This window comes from Chiloscyllium plagiosum, unplaced genomic scaffold (assembly GCF_037043375.1).
Source record: "Chiloscyllium plagiosum isolate Xiang-an unplaced genomic scaffold, Cpla_swu_hap1 HiC_scaffold_2, whole genome shotgun sequence".
Taxonomy (NCBI): Eukaryota; Metazoa; Chordata; class Chondrichthyes; order Orectolobiformes; family Hemiscylliidae; genus Chiloscyllium; species Chiloscyllium plagiosum.
Window position 1 is genome coordinate 142770819 of NW_028270140.1, and position 15480 is coordinate 142786298.

At 43.1% G+C, this 15480-nt stretch overlaps 1 protein-coding gene across 3 annotated transcripts in view; it reads right to left on the reverse strand.

The window, feature by feature from the left end:
* Nucleotides 1-12734, reverse strand: part of galntl6 (polypeptide N-acetylgalactosaminyltransferase like 6) — a 1318324-nt gene extending 1305590 nt beyond the window's left edge. The window contains exons 1-2 of one of the 3 annotated variants that reach the window (XM_087993690.1): nt 12551-12733; nt 11494-11788 (exon numbers count right to left, since the gene is read on the reverse strand). In XM_087993690.1, coding sequence (XP_087849816.1) covers nt 11494-11628 — 135 coding nt within the window. In that variant the 5' untranslated portion in view covers nt 11629-11788; nt 12551-12733. Of the gene's footprint in view, nt 1-11493; nt 11789-12090 lie in introns of all 3 variants that reach the window. The other 2 variants (XM_087993684.1, XM_087993693.1) reach the window with 2 other exon arrangements.
* Between the last annotated feature and the right edge of the window lie 2746 nt (nt 12735-15480).

A 15480-nucleotide genomic window follows, 5' to 3' on the forward strand; every position in this document is an offset into this window, starting at 1 on the left:
ACTTCAAGCCCAATACCACAGCAACTTCATGCGCTGCAGATAATTGAGGCACCCCAGTAGGTCAGTGACTTTAATCCAGTGCTTAGGGAGAGCTCAGAGGCCACGGAGGATACCTACATTGGTGGGAAGGGACACTTCAAGTGGGTTCGTTATGCCTGGATTTTAAAAAAAAAGGAGGAAAAATAAAAGTCAACCAATTTCTCATTTCTGTAGATATCAAAACATTTTCAAATGGAGACGCAACCAAGAGGGAGTGGTACGATTCCAGATCCGGAAACGATGAAGGGAACCACATTTCACACACCACTAACCCCATTCAACCTTCCCCATCCAAACTATCTACCTACACTGGCAGAAGCAATACAATAATCATATGCATCATGGTATGAGGGAGTGATTTACATATATTTTAGTTTGGACGGTTTTGGACTGCATGTAGAAGGGGTTTTAACGTGAGTGAGAGAGAGAGACAGAGTGAGAGAGAGAGACAGAGTGAGAGAGAGAGAGAGACAGAGTGAGAGAGAGAGACAGACTGAGAGAGAGAGACAGAGTGAGAGAGAGAGAAAAGAAGGTGGGGGGAGAAGAGGGAGAGGGTTCTTGACATGCTAATGTGAATTTATTTTGGAGCAGACAGAATGAACATTGAGTAGCATTCACCTACTTTCACTACAAAGGTAAGAAATGGAATGGTTTGCTTCGGGAAAGCATCAAGAGGAAGACTTGTGGTTTCAGTTTACAGAAGTCCCGATTGAAAGTGAATGCACAAAACAGTTTCTCAGAGTCCAAACAGTTTTAAAAAGTTACAAAATAGATTACTTCAGTGTAAGAATTGTAGTTTGGAAGTGCTCAACCAGATATTTCGTTAAACCCTAAAAAGGGGTTATTCCCCTGAAGCAGGGAAAATCTAATCATAATTGTGTGAATGCTCAAGGCAGACACTATTAGACCCTCAGTGCTCAGAATTGGAAGATAGGTCAACTCCATAAAACATGATAGAGAATTTCCTTCCCTAAAATTGGAGTACATTTTATCTTCTTTTCAGCAAAACACTTGTGATTTACCGATAAAACCAGATCTGCAGCATTGTGTGCTTCTGTTTCAGTGAAAGATCACCTCATTAAATAAAACATAATCTATCAGGCCAGATTGGAGTCTGGGGTCTACTCGCTCAGTTAATAGCACTAGCCGAGATGGACAAGATAACCAAATGCTCTCTCAGTAACTCCGAAACCATGCCAAAGCAAGGACTTAACACTTTTATAGAGGGCAGTGGAAAGGAAGGAAGTGACCCTGGGGGAACTGTGCACAGACAAGATCCAAGGGATGGTCACCCTGTATGCATTTCCCTGGAACCTAGAATTGATTTTAATATGGAAATTGTCAATTTGTAATGGCGCCCACATTTATACTCACCTCAGCAAATCTATTACTTTTTTAAAAAAAATTCACTCCGGGGACGCGGGCATTGCTAGCTATCCAACATTTATTGCCTGTCCCTAGTTGCCCCCGAAAAGGTGGTGGTGAGCTACCCCAATACCGTTTGGCAGTGAATTCCTGGATTTTGACCCTGACACAGTAAAGCAACAGCAATACCTCCAAGTCAGGACGGTGTTTGGCTTGGAAAGGAACTTGCAGATGTTGGTGTTCCCATAAATCTGCTTCCGTTGTTCTTCTAGACGGATGTGGTCATGGGTTTGGAAGGTACTTTTGAGTATCTTTGGTGAATTTCTGCAGTTGTAGGTAGTACAAACTGCTGCTACTGAGCGTTAGTGGATGCGTGTGGATGTTGTGCCAATTAAGCAGGCTGCTGGGTCCTGGATGGAGTCAAGCTTCTAGAGTGTTGTTGGAGCTGCACTCATCCAGACAAGTGGGGAGTATTCCGTCAAACTCCAGACTTGTGCCTTGTAGATAGTGCACAGGCTTTGGAGAGTCAGGTGTGCCTTCCAAGCCTCTGACCTGTTCTTGCAGCCACTGTGCTTTTGAGCCCAGTTGAGTTGAGATCAATGGTAACCTCTAGGATATTGATAGTGGAGGATTCAGTGATGGGAACACCATTAAATGTCAGGGGTTGATGGTTAGTTTGTCTCTTATTGGTGACGGTCAATGCCTGGCATTTGTGTCACACAAACGTTACTTACCACTTGTCAGTCCAAGTCTGGATATTGTCCAGATCTGGCTGTATTTGAACATGGTCTGTTTCCATATCTGATGAGTCGCAAATGGCACTGAATATTGTGCAATCATCAGAAAACATCCCCACTTCTGACCTTATGATGGGACGAAGGTCATTGATGAAGCAGCTGAAGATAGCTGGGCCTAGGACACTACCCTGAGGGACTCCTGCAGAGATGTCCTGGAGCGGAGACAACTGAATTAGAATCCCTGCAGAAACAGGCCCTTCGGCCCAACAAGTCCACACCGACCCTCTGAAGGATAACCCATCCAGACCCATTCCCCTAATGATGCACCTAACCTACACACCCTGAACACTATGGGCAATTTAGTATGGCCAATTCACCTACGCTGCACATCTTTAGACTGTGGGAGGAAACTGGAGCACCCGGAGGAAACCCACGGAGGCACGGGGAGAATGTGCAAACTCCACACAGCCACCCGAGGGTGGAATCGAACCCGGCTCCCTGGCGCTGTGAAGCAGCAGTACTAACCACTGAGCCACCGGGCCACTTCCAAATGACCTCCCAATAACCACAAGCCATCTTCCTTTGTGCCATGTATGACTTCAACTAGCAGAGAGTTTGCCCTCTGTTACTCGTCGATTCTAGTTTTGTTAGGGCTCTTTTGTCACACATGGTCAAATGGAGCCTGGATGTCAAGGGCTGTCACCTCTGGAATTCAGCTCTTTTGTCCAAATTTGAACCAAGGCTGTAAGGAGGTCAGGAGCCGAGTGGCCCTGGCAGAACCCAAACTAGGCGTCACTGACAGGTGCTGCCTGATAGCACTGTAAACCATCATGCACTCTTGTTAGAGCCACATTTGACAATTTCAATTCTTCCATAGCCAGCCTTTCTTTATGACTTTAAAAGTGTTTTGGTCCAGGTGTGTGAGTGGACAAATACGTGGCAGATGTAGTATAATGTGGCTATGTGAGGAGTTGGTCACTTTGATATAAATAATAGAAAGGAAGAGTATTATTGAAGAGGCAGTATGTTGGGAAGTGTGAGTGCGTGTGTATATGTAGGGATTAGATTAGATTAGATTACTTACAGTGTGGAAACAGGCCCTTCGGCCCAAGTCCACACTGACCCGCAGAAGCGTATACCACCCAGACCCATACTCCTACATTTACCCCTTCACCTAACACTATGGGCAATTTAGCATGGCCAATTCACCCAACCTGCACATTTTTGGATTATGGGAGGAAACCGGAGCACCCAGAGGAAACCCACGCAGACACGGTGAGAATGTGCAAACTCCACACAGAGAGTCGCCTGAGGAGGGAATTGAACCCAGGTCTCTGGCGCGGTGAGGCAGCAGTGCTAACCACTGTGCCATTTAGGATGGAAAGGAGGAAAAAAAAAGGTGATTGTGAACCTGCAGAATTCTCTCCCACGGAAAGCTGCAGGCTTAAATCACTGACTATGTTCACCAAAAAAGAAGATACATTTTAGATATTAAAGGCATCGAGGGATATGGGAAGAAAGCAGGAAACAGCACTGAGATAAAGGATTGGCCATGATCATATTAAATGATAGGCCATTCAGTCCTACAGGCCTGTTCTATTCCTGCCACTGTATTTTTCTATGTTGAGACATTCATTCAATCTCATCTTTTTGATTAAGTTCTTAGTGATTCATCTTAATAATCCTACATGGGCACAGTATAATTTTGAATAAGTATAAAGTGAATAATTTTCAGATAACACTCTTGTAAGGTAAAGCAAACGTATCAGTTTAAAAAGGCACTATTTAAATGCAATTCATTGCTGAGTGCACATCTGCTGAACTGGAGGCAGTATAATGAAATATAGACAACAGCTATCCCTTAACAATGAGAATCCAGCACATGGGTTCAATACTACACGAGCTAAATTGACACCAGCTGCTACACTGTCCAGGGGAGACACAGCCATATCACATTTGTGGGATGCTGCCTGTATATTTCTGCAGGTAACTTACTTCATACTGGAGGGAAGCCCTCTCAGTCACAACAGTATATGCTATTCAGTGGAAGTGGTCCCAATCTGAAGATTGCTCTGGTAATAACCAACCATTTCGATGCAAGACTCTGAAAAAAAAAGTGCTTCCAGCTCCCCATGCTTAACAACATTGGAAGCAAAACTCAAGCTCATAATGAGTAGCATGTCGCCATTCTGACAAAAATAAATCCCTCTGGGATCTTCAGCAGTCACTGTTCAGGTTCATACAGTGTTCTGCATGATTACATTCTAAATCAGAATGTTTGGTTCTTTCTTATGAGTCATTCTGGTCAGAGTACTTTGTTTATCCCTGTATGACAAGGAGGCAAGTTTTTCTTTGAATCATTCAAGGGATGAGGGAGTCACGGGCTAGGCCACCACTTAATACCCATCCCTAATTGCTCAGAGAGAGTTAAGAGTTATCATTTTGCTACAAATCACTCCATTACCTGGTTTGGCCTAAATTGTAATTTCAGATCCACAATAAAGATCAACCAAGTGGACCTCATGAGTTGAGAGTGTGGTGCTGGAGAAGCACAGCATGTCAAGCAGCATCCGAGGAGCAGGAGAATCGAAGTTTCGGGCATAAGCCCTTCATCAGGAATGACTTATGAAGGGCTTATACCCAAAATGTCGATTCTCCCGCTCCTCGGATGCTGCCTGACCTGCTGTGCCTTTCCAGCACCAGACTCAACTCTGACCTCCAGCATCTGCAGTCCTTACTTTCTTCTGGACCTCATGAGTTCCCTGATAAGACCAAATTAACAGCCTCAGTCAGGGAGCCTTGGATGACATAAAAACAGACATGTTAGACATTCTGTTCATTCAGAGCAGGCTCAGAGGAAGCTGGGTTAACGTCAAAGATGCCTTGTGTAAATAAAGGGTGACTTGGTGACAGGGTACTGGCCTCTGCAGTTATTTCAGTGGCATTGAGAAAAGCATGCTTCTGAAGATATTTGCTCCAAACAGTTACCTTTTAGTTAGGGCAAGCATTTCTAGCATCATGATGTTATCTGGGAAGCTTGACTTGTTCAATCCTACTGAAGACTGGGCCCAGGATGGGGGAAATTAAAAAAATGCGCTATTGATTTTTTCCAGACAATTAACATTTGGCAGATGAAAAGCAAAGAATAATTCTTCTGACAGCTTGTGGACCAGCAGCTCTTTTCGTGATTAGGAGCCTAATTTTCGATAAGGCACCAGATTCTAATCCACTAATCTCCCCTGGTGAAAAGTAAAGTAAAGTCACCATAGTCCTGCCAGACCATAAAACTCTCCCATGAGAGAGCGAGCTGACAGGTTAAGGCCTGTTTCAGGCCAGATGAAAAAAGGGAATAATGTCTCGATGGTATTATCATTCACTATATTGTCACAAGTCCTCACTATTATAGCAGAAAGTTTACAAGTCACCACTTGAGACACGATCTTGGGGACCCAAAAAAGGTTTTCACCCAGGTACAGATTCTTAAGTTAGAAAAAAAAAAGTTCAGCATTAGATACAAAAACATAGGAATAAATTGGAAAATAATAGAGTTCAGAATCGCAGTCCTTCCACCCCATTCCAACCAGCACCTGGCCAGCCTCGTCTCGAGACCGCATCCCAGGCCTCAAAACCTGCCTCAAGGTTATAATGGGCCTCACCTCAGCAGACAATGGGGACTTGCTGTCAGAGGTAAGTTGAAAAGAAAAAAAAAAAGAGTAAACAAAAAAAAACCAAAAAGAAAGAGAGGAAGGAGTGGGCGATCTCCTGCACAGAATCCCTACTCTATTGCCATCTTTGATTTTGAATTAAGTATTTTACAAGCAGAGTTCAATATAGAAGGAAGCTGTGAAACATGCAATTGGGACATTACTGGACTGACTCCTACCTCAGTCCCAGTATGCTCAATCTGGCTTTCTGAGAATTGCCTTTCCCCCTCTGGAAATCAATTAGCTGAGCTGGCTCAATTCCTTTCCACCTGGTCATAGATTCCCAAAAAAATGGAAAGAGGCCATTTGGCCCATCAGGCCTGCAATGATCCCCAGAAAAGCATCCCACCCAGACACAGCTCCCCCACCTTATCCCTGCATTTACCATGGCTAATCCACCTAGCTTTCACGTTTAATACAATCAGTGGTTTATATTGTAAACTAGGCCAAGCCCAGATTTCAGAGTACCTCCAATGCATCTATACTGCTGCCAAAAATTTCTTAGGATTATAGCATAGACACAAGCCTTTGGTCTCAACTAGTCTACATTGGTGTTCTGCTCCACAAGTCTTTACAGCATATCCTTCCATACTTTTAAACTCTTATTTACATTCCCTGATATGCATCTATGCTGAATCACCTCACACTCCATGTGGTAGTAAACTTCATGTTCTAGCTACCTCTGGATAGAGAGAGATTTCTCTTCGAATTCCTTTAGAGCAGAATTTGACACTAGCATTAACCACCAGTTTAGAACAAACCCCATACGTACAGTCCCCTTCAGTCCATTCACCTTATCAAATCCCTTCATAAATTTTAATATCCTCTATTAAGTCAGTCCTGAGTATTTTGTTGATCTGTCAGGGCTCATATTCTCCTGTTATGGACCAGACCATACACCCAAAAAGATGTTATAGAAATAGTCTAGACTATTTTAATGAAAGGCAAGTGTAAGGTACTGTGATATGATTTGACTGGTCCACCATTAAGCTTTAAAATCAAGGCACACTTTATTCTTCCAACACAATTAAAATACAATATAAAGAAGAATTGGCAGAACTTTAATGAAACACTTAAGATAATTCATTATGTAACTAGTAATCATCAACTGTTCCAACATAGGCAGCATCCTATAAACGCACCCCTGACAAAGGCAATTCAGCAACTGTTTAGTCTCACATGCTGTCTCTGTCTCCAGTCCAGCAGAAATAAAACAAAAATCAAAAAAAAGGAGCAGATTTTTTGAAGCGGAAGCCTCTAAGACTTCACTCTAGCACAAAGAACTCAGACTTTCAGCTCCATGGAAAACCTACTTAACTAAGTAAAAGCAAAACTAAAGTCTTCTGGATCTGTGAGAGTATAAACAAACAGAGGGGAACTCAACGCGGTTTACCAACTGCCCGACCCTGGGAGGTATTTGGGTACCACTGTGACAATGCCCCTCTACAAGAGAAATAAGACTGAACACATCTCAAAAAGATATAGAATCATCACATCTGAAATTAAAGGTTCAAATACATGTCAATGGTACCTTTACTGATAATTGTCAGCCAAAGATCTGAAGGTATTCAGACACAAACACAAGTCACTTGCATATATAAACTCTGATCAGAATTCACCCGGCCACTCCATCTCATTCTATATGTTCCAGCATTTACATCAATTCGTGACTATCCAGCCATCCTGTGGCAAGTCAGAAAAATGTATAGATTCTCCAGTTGAGTAGTGCGAGTTGACACTGAACACAGATGTATTCTGAATTAACTTGGAATTTGAGGGAAATAAAATTGGCCTAATCTGAAACAGTGCATATTTGATGCATAATAAATGGCAAAGCTATTAAAAATTTGTTATCTCAGTATAGAAAGGCTATAAGTCAGCACTGGAGGTCACCACTCAAATCACCAGCTTTATACAACATATTCCCTCAAAATTCAGCGTTACTTAATTCAAATGATCTAAATTCGATTTTAAATATCAATTCCTGCTTAGTTATTGAAATCACTTAACACACAAATAATCAGTGCAAAAAAATTTGAATGAACAAAGACAGACAGCAGTGGAATACATACATCAGATTCCCAGCAATTTTGTACCTACATGCTTTACCCAGTTAGCAGGGTCAGGTCAGTGGAACAGCTCCTCTGGTAGGTACACACTCATGGCTGGTCAGTCTACTGCCCTTTAGAAATCATCTAGACTATTAGCCAAGTAAATAATCCCCGAAAAAAATGTCCAGTGTTCCGTTGGTGACATGTATTTCTTGCTATTCTGCTTATACATCATTCTCCATTATGTAACTCCAATTACAGCCTGTATGGTATTTTTTTCTCCTGCTACAGGGCAAGTACCTCAAACCTGGCCAGCCAAAACCAGTGTCCAAAAACTAAACATTGAAATAGTTTTTCTTAATACAGTAAAACTTGTCTAGACAGACCCTGTTTAGACGGGGCAGACTAGTTACCATGTTTGCCACCTCACACACCGCATTATGCCACATTCCAAGTAACCCTTGACCCCAACGAACCCAGCGTGATACAAACTGCCTCCACCCCAAGCCACCCCGATTAGAGATCTGAAAATATTGGAAGTCTCCTGAGGGTGTCAGACGGGAGATCCTGTACCTGCATTAGCAGCCATGCATCCATTGTAAGGTTGAGAATTCCTTCCCTAAACCTCCCAACCATTCACTCTCATCCTTCAAGGCTGCACTTAAAACCTACATCAGACCAAGCTCAACTGTCCTAACACTTACTTATGCTGTCCAGCGTTTGATGATGCCTGTGCAAATTTCTTTACAACAAATCAGTACATTACATCAGCAGCAACTGATTATTGTGCTTGTTAAACCAGATTTGAATTCAAACATTCAACACGTTTACTTCCTTTATCTGAAAATCTCTTCATGAGTCGCAATTATTACAGCCCATGAAAGCAACTATTATTTTCCATCAGGCTAGGAAGTGACACTGCATTTAAATGAATACTGCCAAATGTTTGGACAACTGAGCATTGCTGTGGCACTTCAGAGGACATCAAGGGTCAACCAAGCAGAATGGACTGGAGTCAGAGATATAAAGGCATTCACTTCCATGAACAGTCCCTTTGCTTTTTAATAGTCTGTCGACCTGGTAAGAGCGACCCGTTCTAGTGAAACCAATTTCACAATAAACCAATCTCCAGCTTGGTTACTTGCATTCCATAATCAGTACAATGCTAATTTTTCAAAAAAGTCCAATTCTTTGGGATAACAGATAGCACTGATTAGGGCTTATTAGTATGGTAGAAGAGCTCAAGGATTTTAGTTAACATGGAGGGAACTGGAAAAGTTGTAGATCCCCTTCTGTAAAATAGAGATGGTTAAGAGGTCGTCTGACAGGGACTTTCAAAATCATGAAAACATTTGATGAATGAAGTAACTATTTCCATTAAGTTGGTGACCAAAGAGCAACGATTGAAGATAATTGGTAAAAGAGCCAAAGTGGAGATGTGGTAGGTTTCTTTTTTAAAACCTACAGTCAAACATTGTGGTTTGGGATGCGCTGTTTGATTGTAATTTAAATTTGTACATAGATGTAGACATGACCAAAGCAAACACTTTTTGCCTGTCCTCAATGGCTCTTGAGGTGGTGAAGAGCTGTCTTCTTGACTAGTGAAAGCAGTTCCATTAGCAGTGTTAAAAAGGAGAATTGGACATTTAGTTAAAAGAATTCATAGCATTGTAGGAGTAAAACGGGTAGCTCTTTCCAACACAGTCAGCACAAATACAGCAATTCATTCCTTTGGTATTATCTCATTCTTTAAGGAATTAACTTGCACAGCTTTACTCAGCGCCAAATTAACATAAAACAAAAGCATAACTTGCACAAATTAGCAATAAGATTTGATATTTGTACAGTTGTGTATTCAACATTCTAACCGGATACTCAGGAGGGCTAGCAGACTAAGATTGACACAGGGAGATGCACAGACAGTTAGCAAAGACCATCGGAGGTAGATTTTAAATGAATGGCTCAGGAGGCAGAGTGTGTTGCATGATGGTTTAAGGAGGGAATTCTAGAGCTTAACCTTTTGACATCTGTGCCTTCAGCTGTCTACAAAAACCTGGGCTGTTCAAGAGACTAGAAAGGGACAAGTATTCAGTGTTCATTTGAGACCTTCTGGAATCAGTTGGTGCTGGGATAGGGGGTGGTCGGAGTGCATCATCAATAGCAAATTGCATTTCACTGAATTTTCCTTTGAGTTTTTAATCCTTCACAGTAATCCTTCACAGGGTGATCATTCATTTCTCAATGGATGTCAGAAAAAAGGTACATTCTGAAGGCTGCAGATTCAGGGTGGGTAAAGGCAGAGAGAGATTTGAATATTCAGACTGAGATGCAGTGAGGTTTGAATGGAAAAGGAGAGTGCAGTAGAGAAGTCTGACATAAAGAATTGGGCTTGTTCTGAGGATGAAGCACAGACTCTTACACTGCATAGAAGCAGGCACAGCCTGAGAGTACCTGTTGCTGACATTATTCACAAGTACCGGCACTGCTTCACAGAAGCAGCACAGAGAGAAAAATAATTAGCTTAAAAAAAAAGTGTTACTGCACATCTGTGGGTCAATCCTAACTGGCACATTTACTTGGCGCCTCACTCCTTGCTCCTGACAACTATGAGTATTGCCGTTGAAAGTGTACCAAGATTCTTGTGTAACCCAGTTCTTTACAAATCAGTGAGACGCAACTTCTCAACTCCAACCTGGGAGAACAAGTGGCAGATTCACTCAGCACTGCAAGCCACATCTATCAATTCTGCAAAACGCATTCCCTCAAGCCTGCAATGGTAACGATCATGATCCTCAATAAAAAGCAAGCGTTTCCAAAGCTGTTTGGTGACCAGAACATCGGAAGTTGGAATATTCTGCTTTTGCTCTAGCTGCTGAAACACTGAAGGCATTAACAAAAAAGGTGTTAATTTGATGTGTAAATTCTCCTGAGCAAATATCAACTGGAGTGATAGAGAAACTCTACCTCAAAAAAAAGACTAATTAGTCTTCCAACTTAAGTAACGTTCAGCACCACTAGGGTCCAATTGTGTCTTCAGTTCAAACAAAGAAGCATCTTATGCTTAGAGTCGGGACTTTAAAAAAAATCTCAACTCAGTGTGTACAGACAAAAACTGAAAAGGACACACTAATTACTAGGTTTAATATTTAACACTTCTTTTTTGTACATGGGCAATGTAAAATTTGCCAAAGAGCTGAGATTTGACTCTTGCCATTCCAAGCACTAAAGTAGGAGATTATTTCACTTGAATATCCTCCAATACAAATCCCAATGATATACACAGGTTATCTCATGGGGAGCAAACTTCAACTCACGATGCAAGAACAAAACAGAGGAGTGATATATTCAAGGAATTAAGCAGTTTGTCTGAATAGGGGCAGTTTGTGTGTATGAGAGTGAGTGAGTAAAAGAGAGGGATGGGGGGAACTCCCACCCTTCAGGAAGCGAAGGTACGGGGTGCTAAGTAAGGTTGGGTTGGCAGTCCCTGATGCTGATTAGATTATCCAATTCACCCTGGGGTGTTCCTGTCACCTCATCACGTTTTCTAATCACATTGCCCCCTCCTCCGACCTTACCACCAAACCCCTAGACATTTACCTGACCTCCCGCCTCCGTGGACTTTTCCAAATGCTTCTCCTTGTAAAGGGACCAGATTCCAACATTGGGCAAGAAAACCAGAGCCGCGATGAACAGGCCGATCATCTGCAAGAATCGCTTCTGCTTTCGCTTCATGCCAGCGACGTGGGCAACTTTTTTTCTCCTGCCTTCCACACTATCTCCCAGCGAAAACTCTTCAGCAGCTCAGAGAGAGGGGGGGGGGAAGGGGCTGGAGTTTGCACGAATGAACACAGCAGGCAAAGAGGAAACCTCCGGCGAGCCAAAACCTCAGAGCCTGCAATAAAAAAAAACAAATCTTAAGAAACTGGAAACGTTAGAGGGATGCAAACCAAACATTGGGAGTGGGGGGAACTGACAAGAGACCGAAACGGTTAATGCCCAACTTTGCAGAATATACACTGCACACACTCCCGATTGCAAACCACTGGAAATCGAAACAACAGCTCGACAAGTGTTGCACACACCTCCATCTGCCAATTGAATTCGGATTACAGGCTGAAGGAGAGTTGAACGGATGGGGCGAGGCAGGAAATTGAACTCACGACTTTATTCCAATGTGGACTCACAGCCGCTTACCTGGCAGCGCAGTCCACACGCCAATATTTCCGCCGCAATGAAAATTCCTCATTCAAGGCAGTTTTGACAAAGTGATTTTGTCCACTCCCCAGACCTGACCCCTCCTTCACTGGTGTGTGTGTGTGTGTGTGTGGGAGGGGGGTCTAATTCTGTCCCTGATTAGCACACAATCCTTCCGCTGCTGACCGCTAAGCAGTGGGCTCCAGGTTTCCCAGCGATTGGCACTCTCAGCTGCTCACTTGACCACCGAGCGCCTTCAGCGATCCTCCTGAGGTGACCCGGCTGCTCGGTCTCTCGCTTATATATCCATCCAACCACACCCGCCCCCGAAGAAAAGGAAGCACGTGTGGGTGAAGAGAGGGTTCCTAAATATAGCTGAAACAGTCCGAGCCGATGTGCATCTCTCTCCGCTTTCCAGCGGCGTTGAGGATAATGTAGTGACTGAGCACTGGCTACTTACAGCTCGCATCATTCAGAGCGGCCCTGTGGTCTTTCCAAAACACCTTTAGGACCATCCCAGGGTCTGACGCAGGGAAACGCTGTCCACCTCTAAAACAATCCCCCAGCCCAGTTGCATCTGAAAAGAATATAGGTTTTATCTCCGGAAAAAGAGGGAGAGAATTCGCTGGTTGCTTCCTTGATCTTGGAGTTCCCGCTGAGTATTTATCAGGGGAAAGGTTAGGACTTGGTTTGAACTGGGACACTTTGGCTGTGCTGAGCTTTTCAGCTTAGTCTTTCACCTTTTATTTGCAATTTCTCCCTCTGCCCAACCCCTCCTCCAACAAACATAAAATGCAAAATTATTCGATTGTTTGTAAAGATACAGTCCCCCCACCTCAGCCCTGTTGCATCAACCTGACCTCCGCTGAACTCTCGCTACAGCCACCTCCTTGCGGCGTACCAGGTGCTATGTATCTCTCTCTCTCTCTCTCTGCACTCTTGTTAAAACAACATGCACGCTTCTTTGAGTTGAGCAAAACCGGTCCTTCTCACCTGATCGCAATCACACAGACAAGTGGAGTTTAAGAAAGGACATGTAGCCCAGTTAGAGACAGACAGAGAGAGAGAGAGATGAGCGTCCCGCGCTTCCTAATCCCCAGGTACTCCAGTCTCCAAAGTTGTAGTTACATCTTCCACTCCACGATGGAGCCAAACCCACGCAGAAACCCTGCTGGATCACTGTGCTGAAGATGCATGCAGTCGGCACTTCTGCAAAGAAAGGCAGATCTATTCATTTCTTTAGCATCAGTCTCTTTGCAATTTATTTTGCAAGTTTTGTTTTTAAATGTCAAGTCACTGGTTTGAACATTGCCTAAGATTCCCCAAAGCAACTGCTCAACTCAGAATTTGTTTGTGGCAGAAGATTCCAAGGAGAACAGCAGAAACATTTTGGGGATAAGATCAGAAGACGTGGGAGCAGAAGTCCACTATTTGACCCATCAGGTCTCCTGTGCTGTTCAATTAACTCATGGCTGGTCTGATAATCCTCAACTCCACTTTCCTGCCTTTTCTCCTTATGACTAGAAATCTGTCTATTTCAGCCTTCAATATATTGTGCTTTCCTCAAGGCTAATAAACTCTTCCTAAAGTGGGGTGCCCAAGTCTGCTGTCAATACTCCAAGTGGGATCTAACCAGGGTTTTGTCTAACTTCTGTATCCCAGTACTGCAGTCCTGTAGGTGTAAAGGGTGGCATTCCATTTGCCTTTTTTAACATGATTTTCTGCACCTGATTATTTTCTGCTCCATTTTAAAGATCTATTCACCTAAACCCCCAAGAATCAATGGATAATCACTGTATTTAGAGTCATATGGCACAGAAATCGACCCTTTAGTCCAACTTGTCCATGCTAAACCAGATATCCTAAATTATCCCATTTGCCAGCATTTGGCCCATATTGCTCTAACCCCTTCCTCTGCAGCTCATTCCATACATGCGCCACCCTGTAGTTTTAGATTCTACCACCCTGGAAAAAGACCTTGGCTATCCACCCTATGCGTGGTCCTCATGATTTTATAAACCTCTAAAAGATCACTCCTCAGCCTCCAATACTCCAGTGAAAACAACCCCAGCTTCTTCAGCCTCTCCCTATAGCTCAAACCCTCCAATCCTAGCAACATCCTTGTAAATCTTTTCCACATCCTTTCAAGTTTAACAGCATCCTTCATTTAGCAGGGTGACCAGAATTGAATGCAGTGTTATGAAAGTAGCTTAATCAATGTCCTGTACAGTTGCAACATGATGTCCCAACCTCTATACTCAATGCACTGACCAATCAAGGCAAGCGTGCAAAAACCACCTTCACCACCTTGTCTACTTGTGACTCCACTTTCAAGAAACTATACATCCTAGGTCTCTTTGTTCAACAACACTCGCCAGGGTTCTACCATTGACAGTATACATCCTCTCCTGGTTTGCCTTACCAAAATGCAATACCTCACATATAACTAAATTATCCAGAAAGTATCCTAATCTATCACTTTTCAGTTGAAAATGGATAACTTCATACTTGCTTACATTGAAATCCATCTGTCACAGTTTTGACCATTCACTTCACCTGTCAATATTCCTTTGTAATTTTATGTTCTAATCTACACTGTCTACAATGCCACCCAACTTTGTGCCATCAGCAAATTTGGAGATATGATGTTCTGTGCTATTATCCAAGTCACTGATAAATAATGTGACTAATTGAGGCCCTAATACAGAGCCTTGTGGGACACCATTGGTCACAGCATTTCAGTTTAATTACCTACCCATTATCCAGTCTTTCTCATGCATAGGTGAGCAATCAGGTTTTTTAAAAAAAATTCACTTGTGGGACGTGTGCAGCACTAGCTAGGTTAGCATTTATTGTCCCTCCCTAATTGACCAGAGGACATTGCTGTGGGTCTGGAGTCACAGGTCCAGGTAAGGAGGACAATTTCCTTCCCTAAAGGAGATTACTGAACCAGATGGGTTTTTATGAAATTGACAACGGTTACATCAATGATGAGGTTAGATTACTTACAGTGTGGAAACAGGCCCTTTGGCCCAACAAGTCTACACTGACCCTCCGAAAAGCAACCCACCCAGATCCATTCCCCTACACCTAACACTATGGGCAATTTAGCATGGCCAATTCACCTAACCAGCACATCTTTTGGACTGTGGGAGGAAACCAGAGCACCCAGAGGAAACCCACACAGATATGGGGAGAATGTGCAAAGTCCACACAGATAGTCGCCCAAGGTGGAAATTGAACCCAGGTCTCTGGTACTGTGAGGCAGCAGTGCTAACCACTGAGCCACTGTGCCACCAATGCTAGCAGGTATCTTCTTGGAGTCATACTGCACTGAAACAGACCCTTCAACCCTATGTGACTATGCCAACCAAGTGACCCGAACTAAAT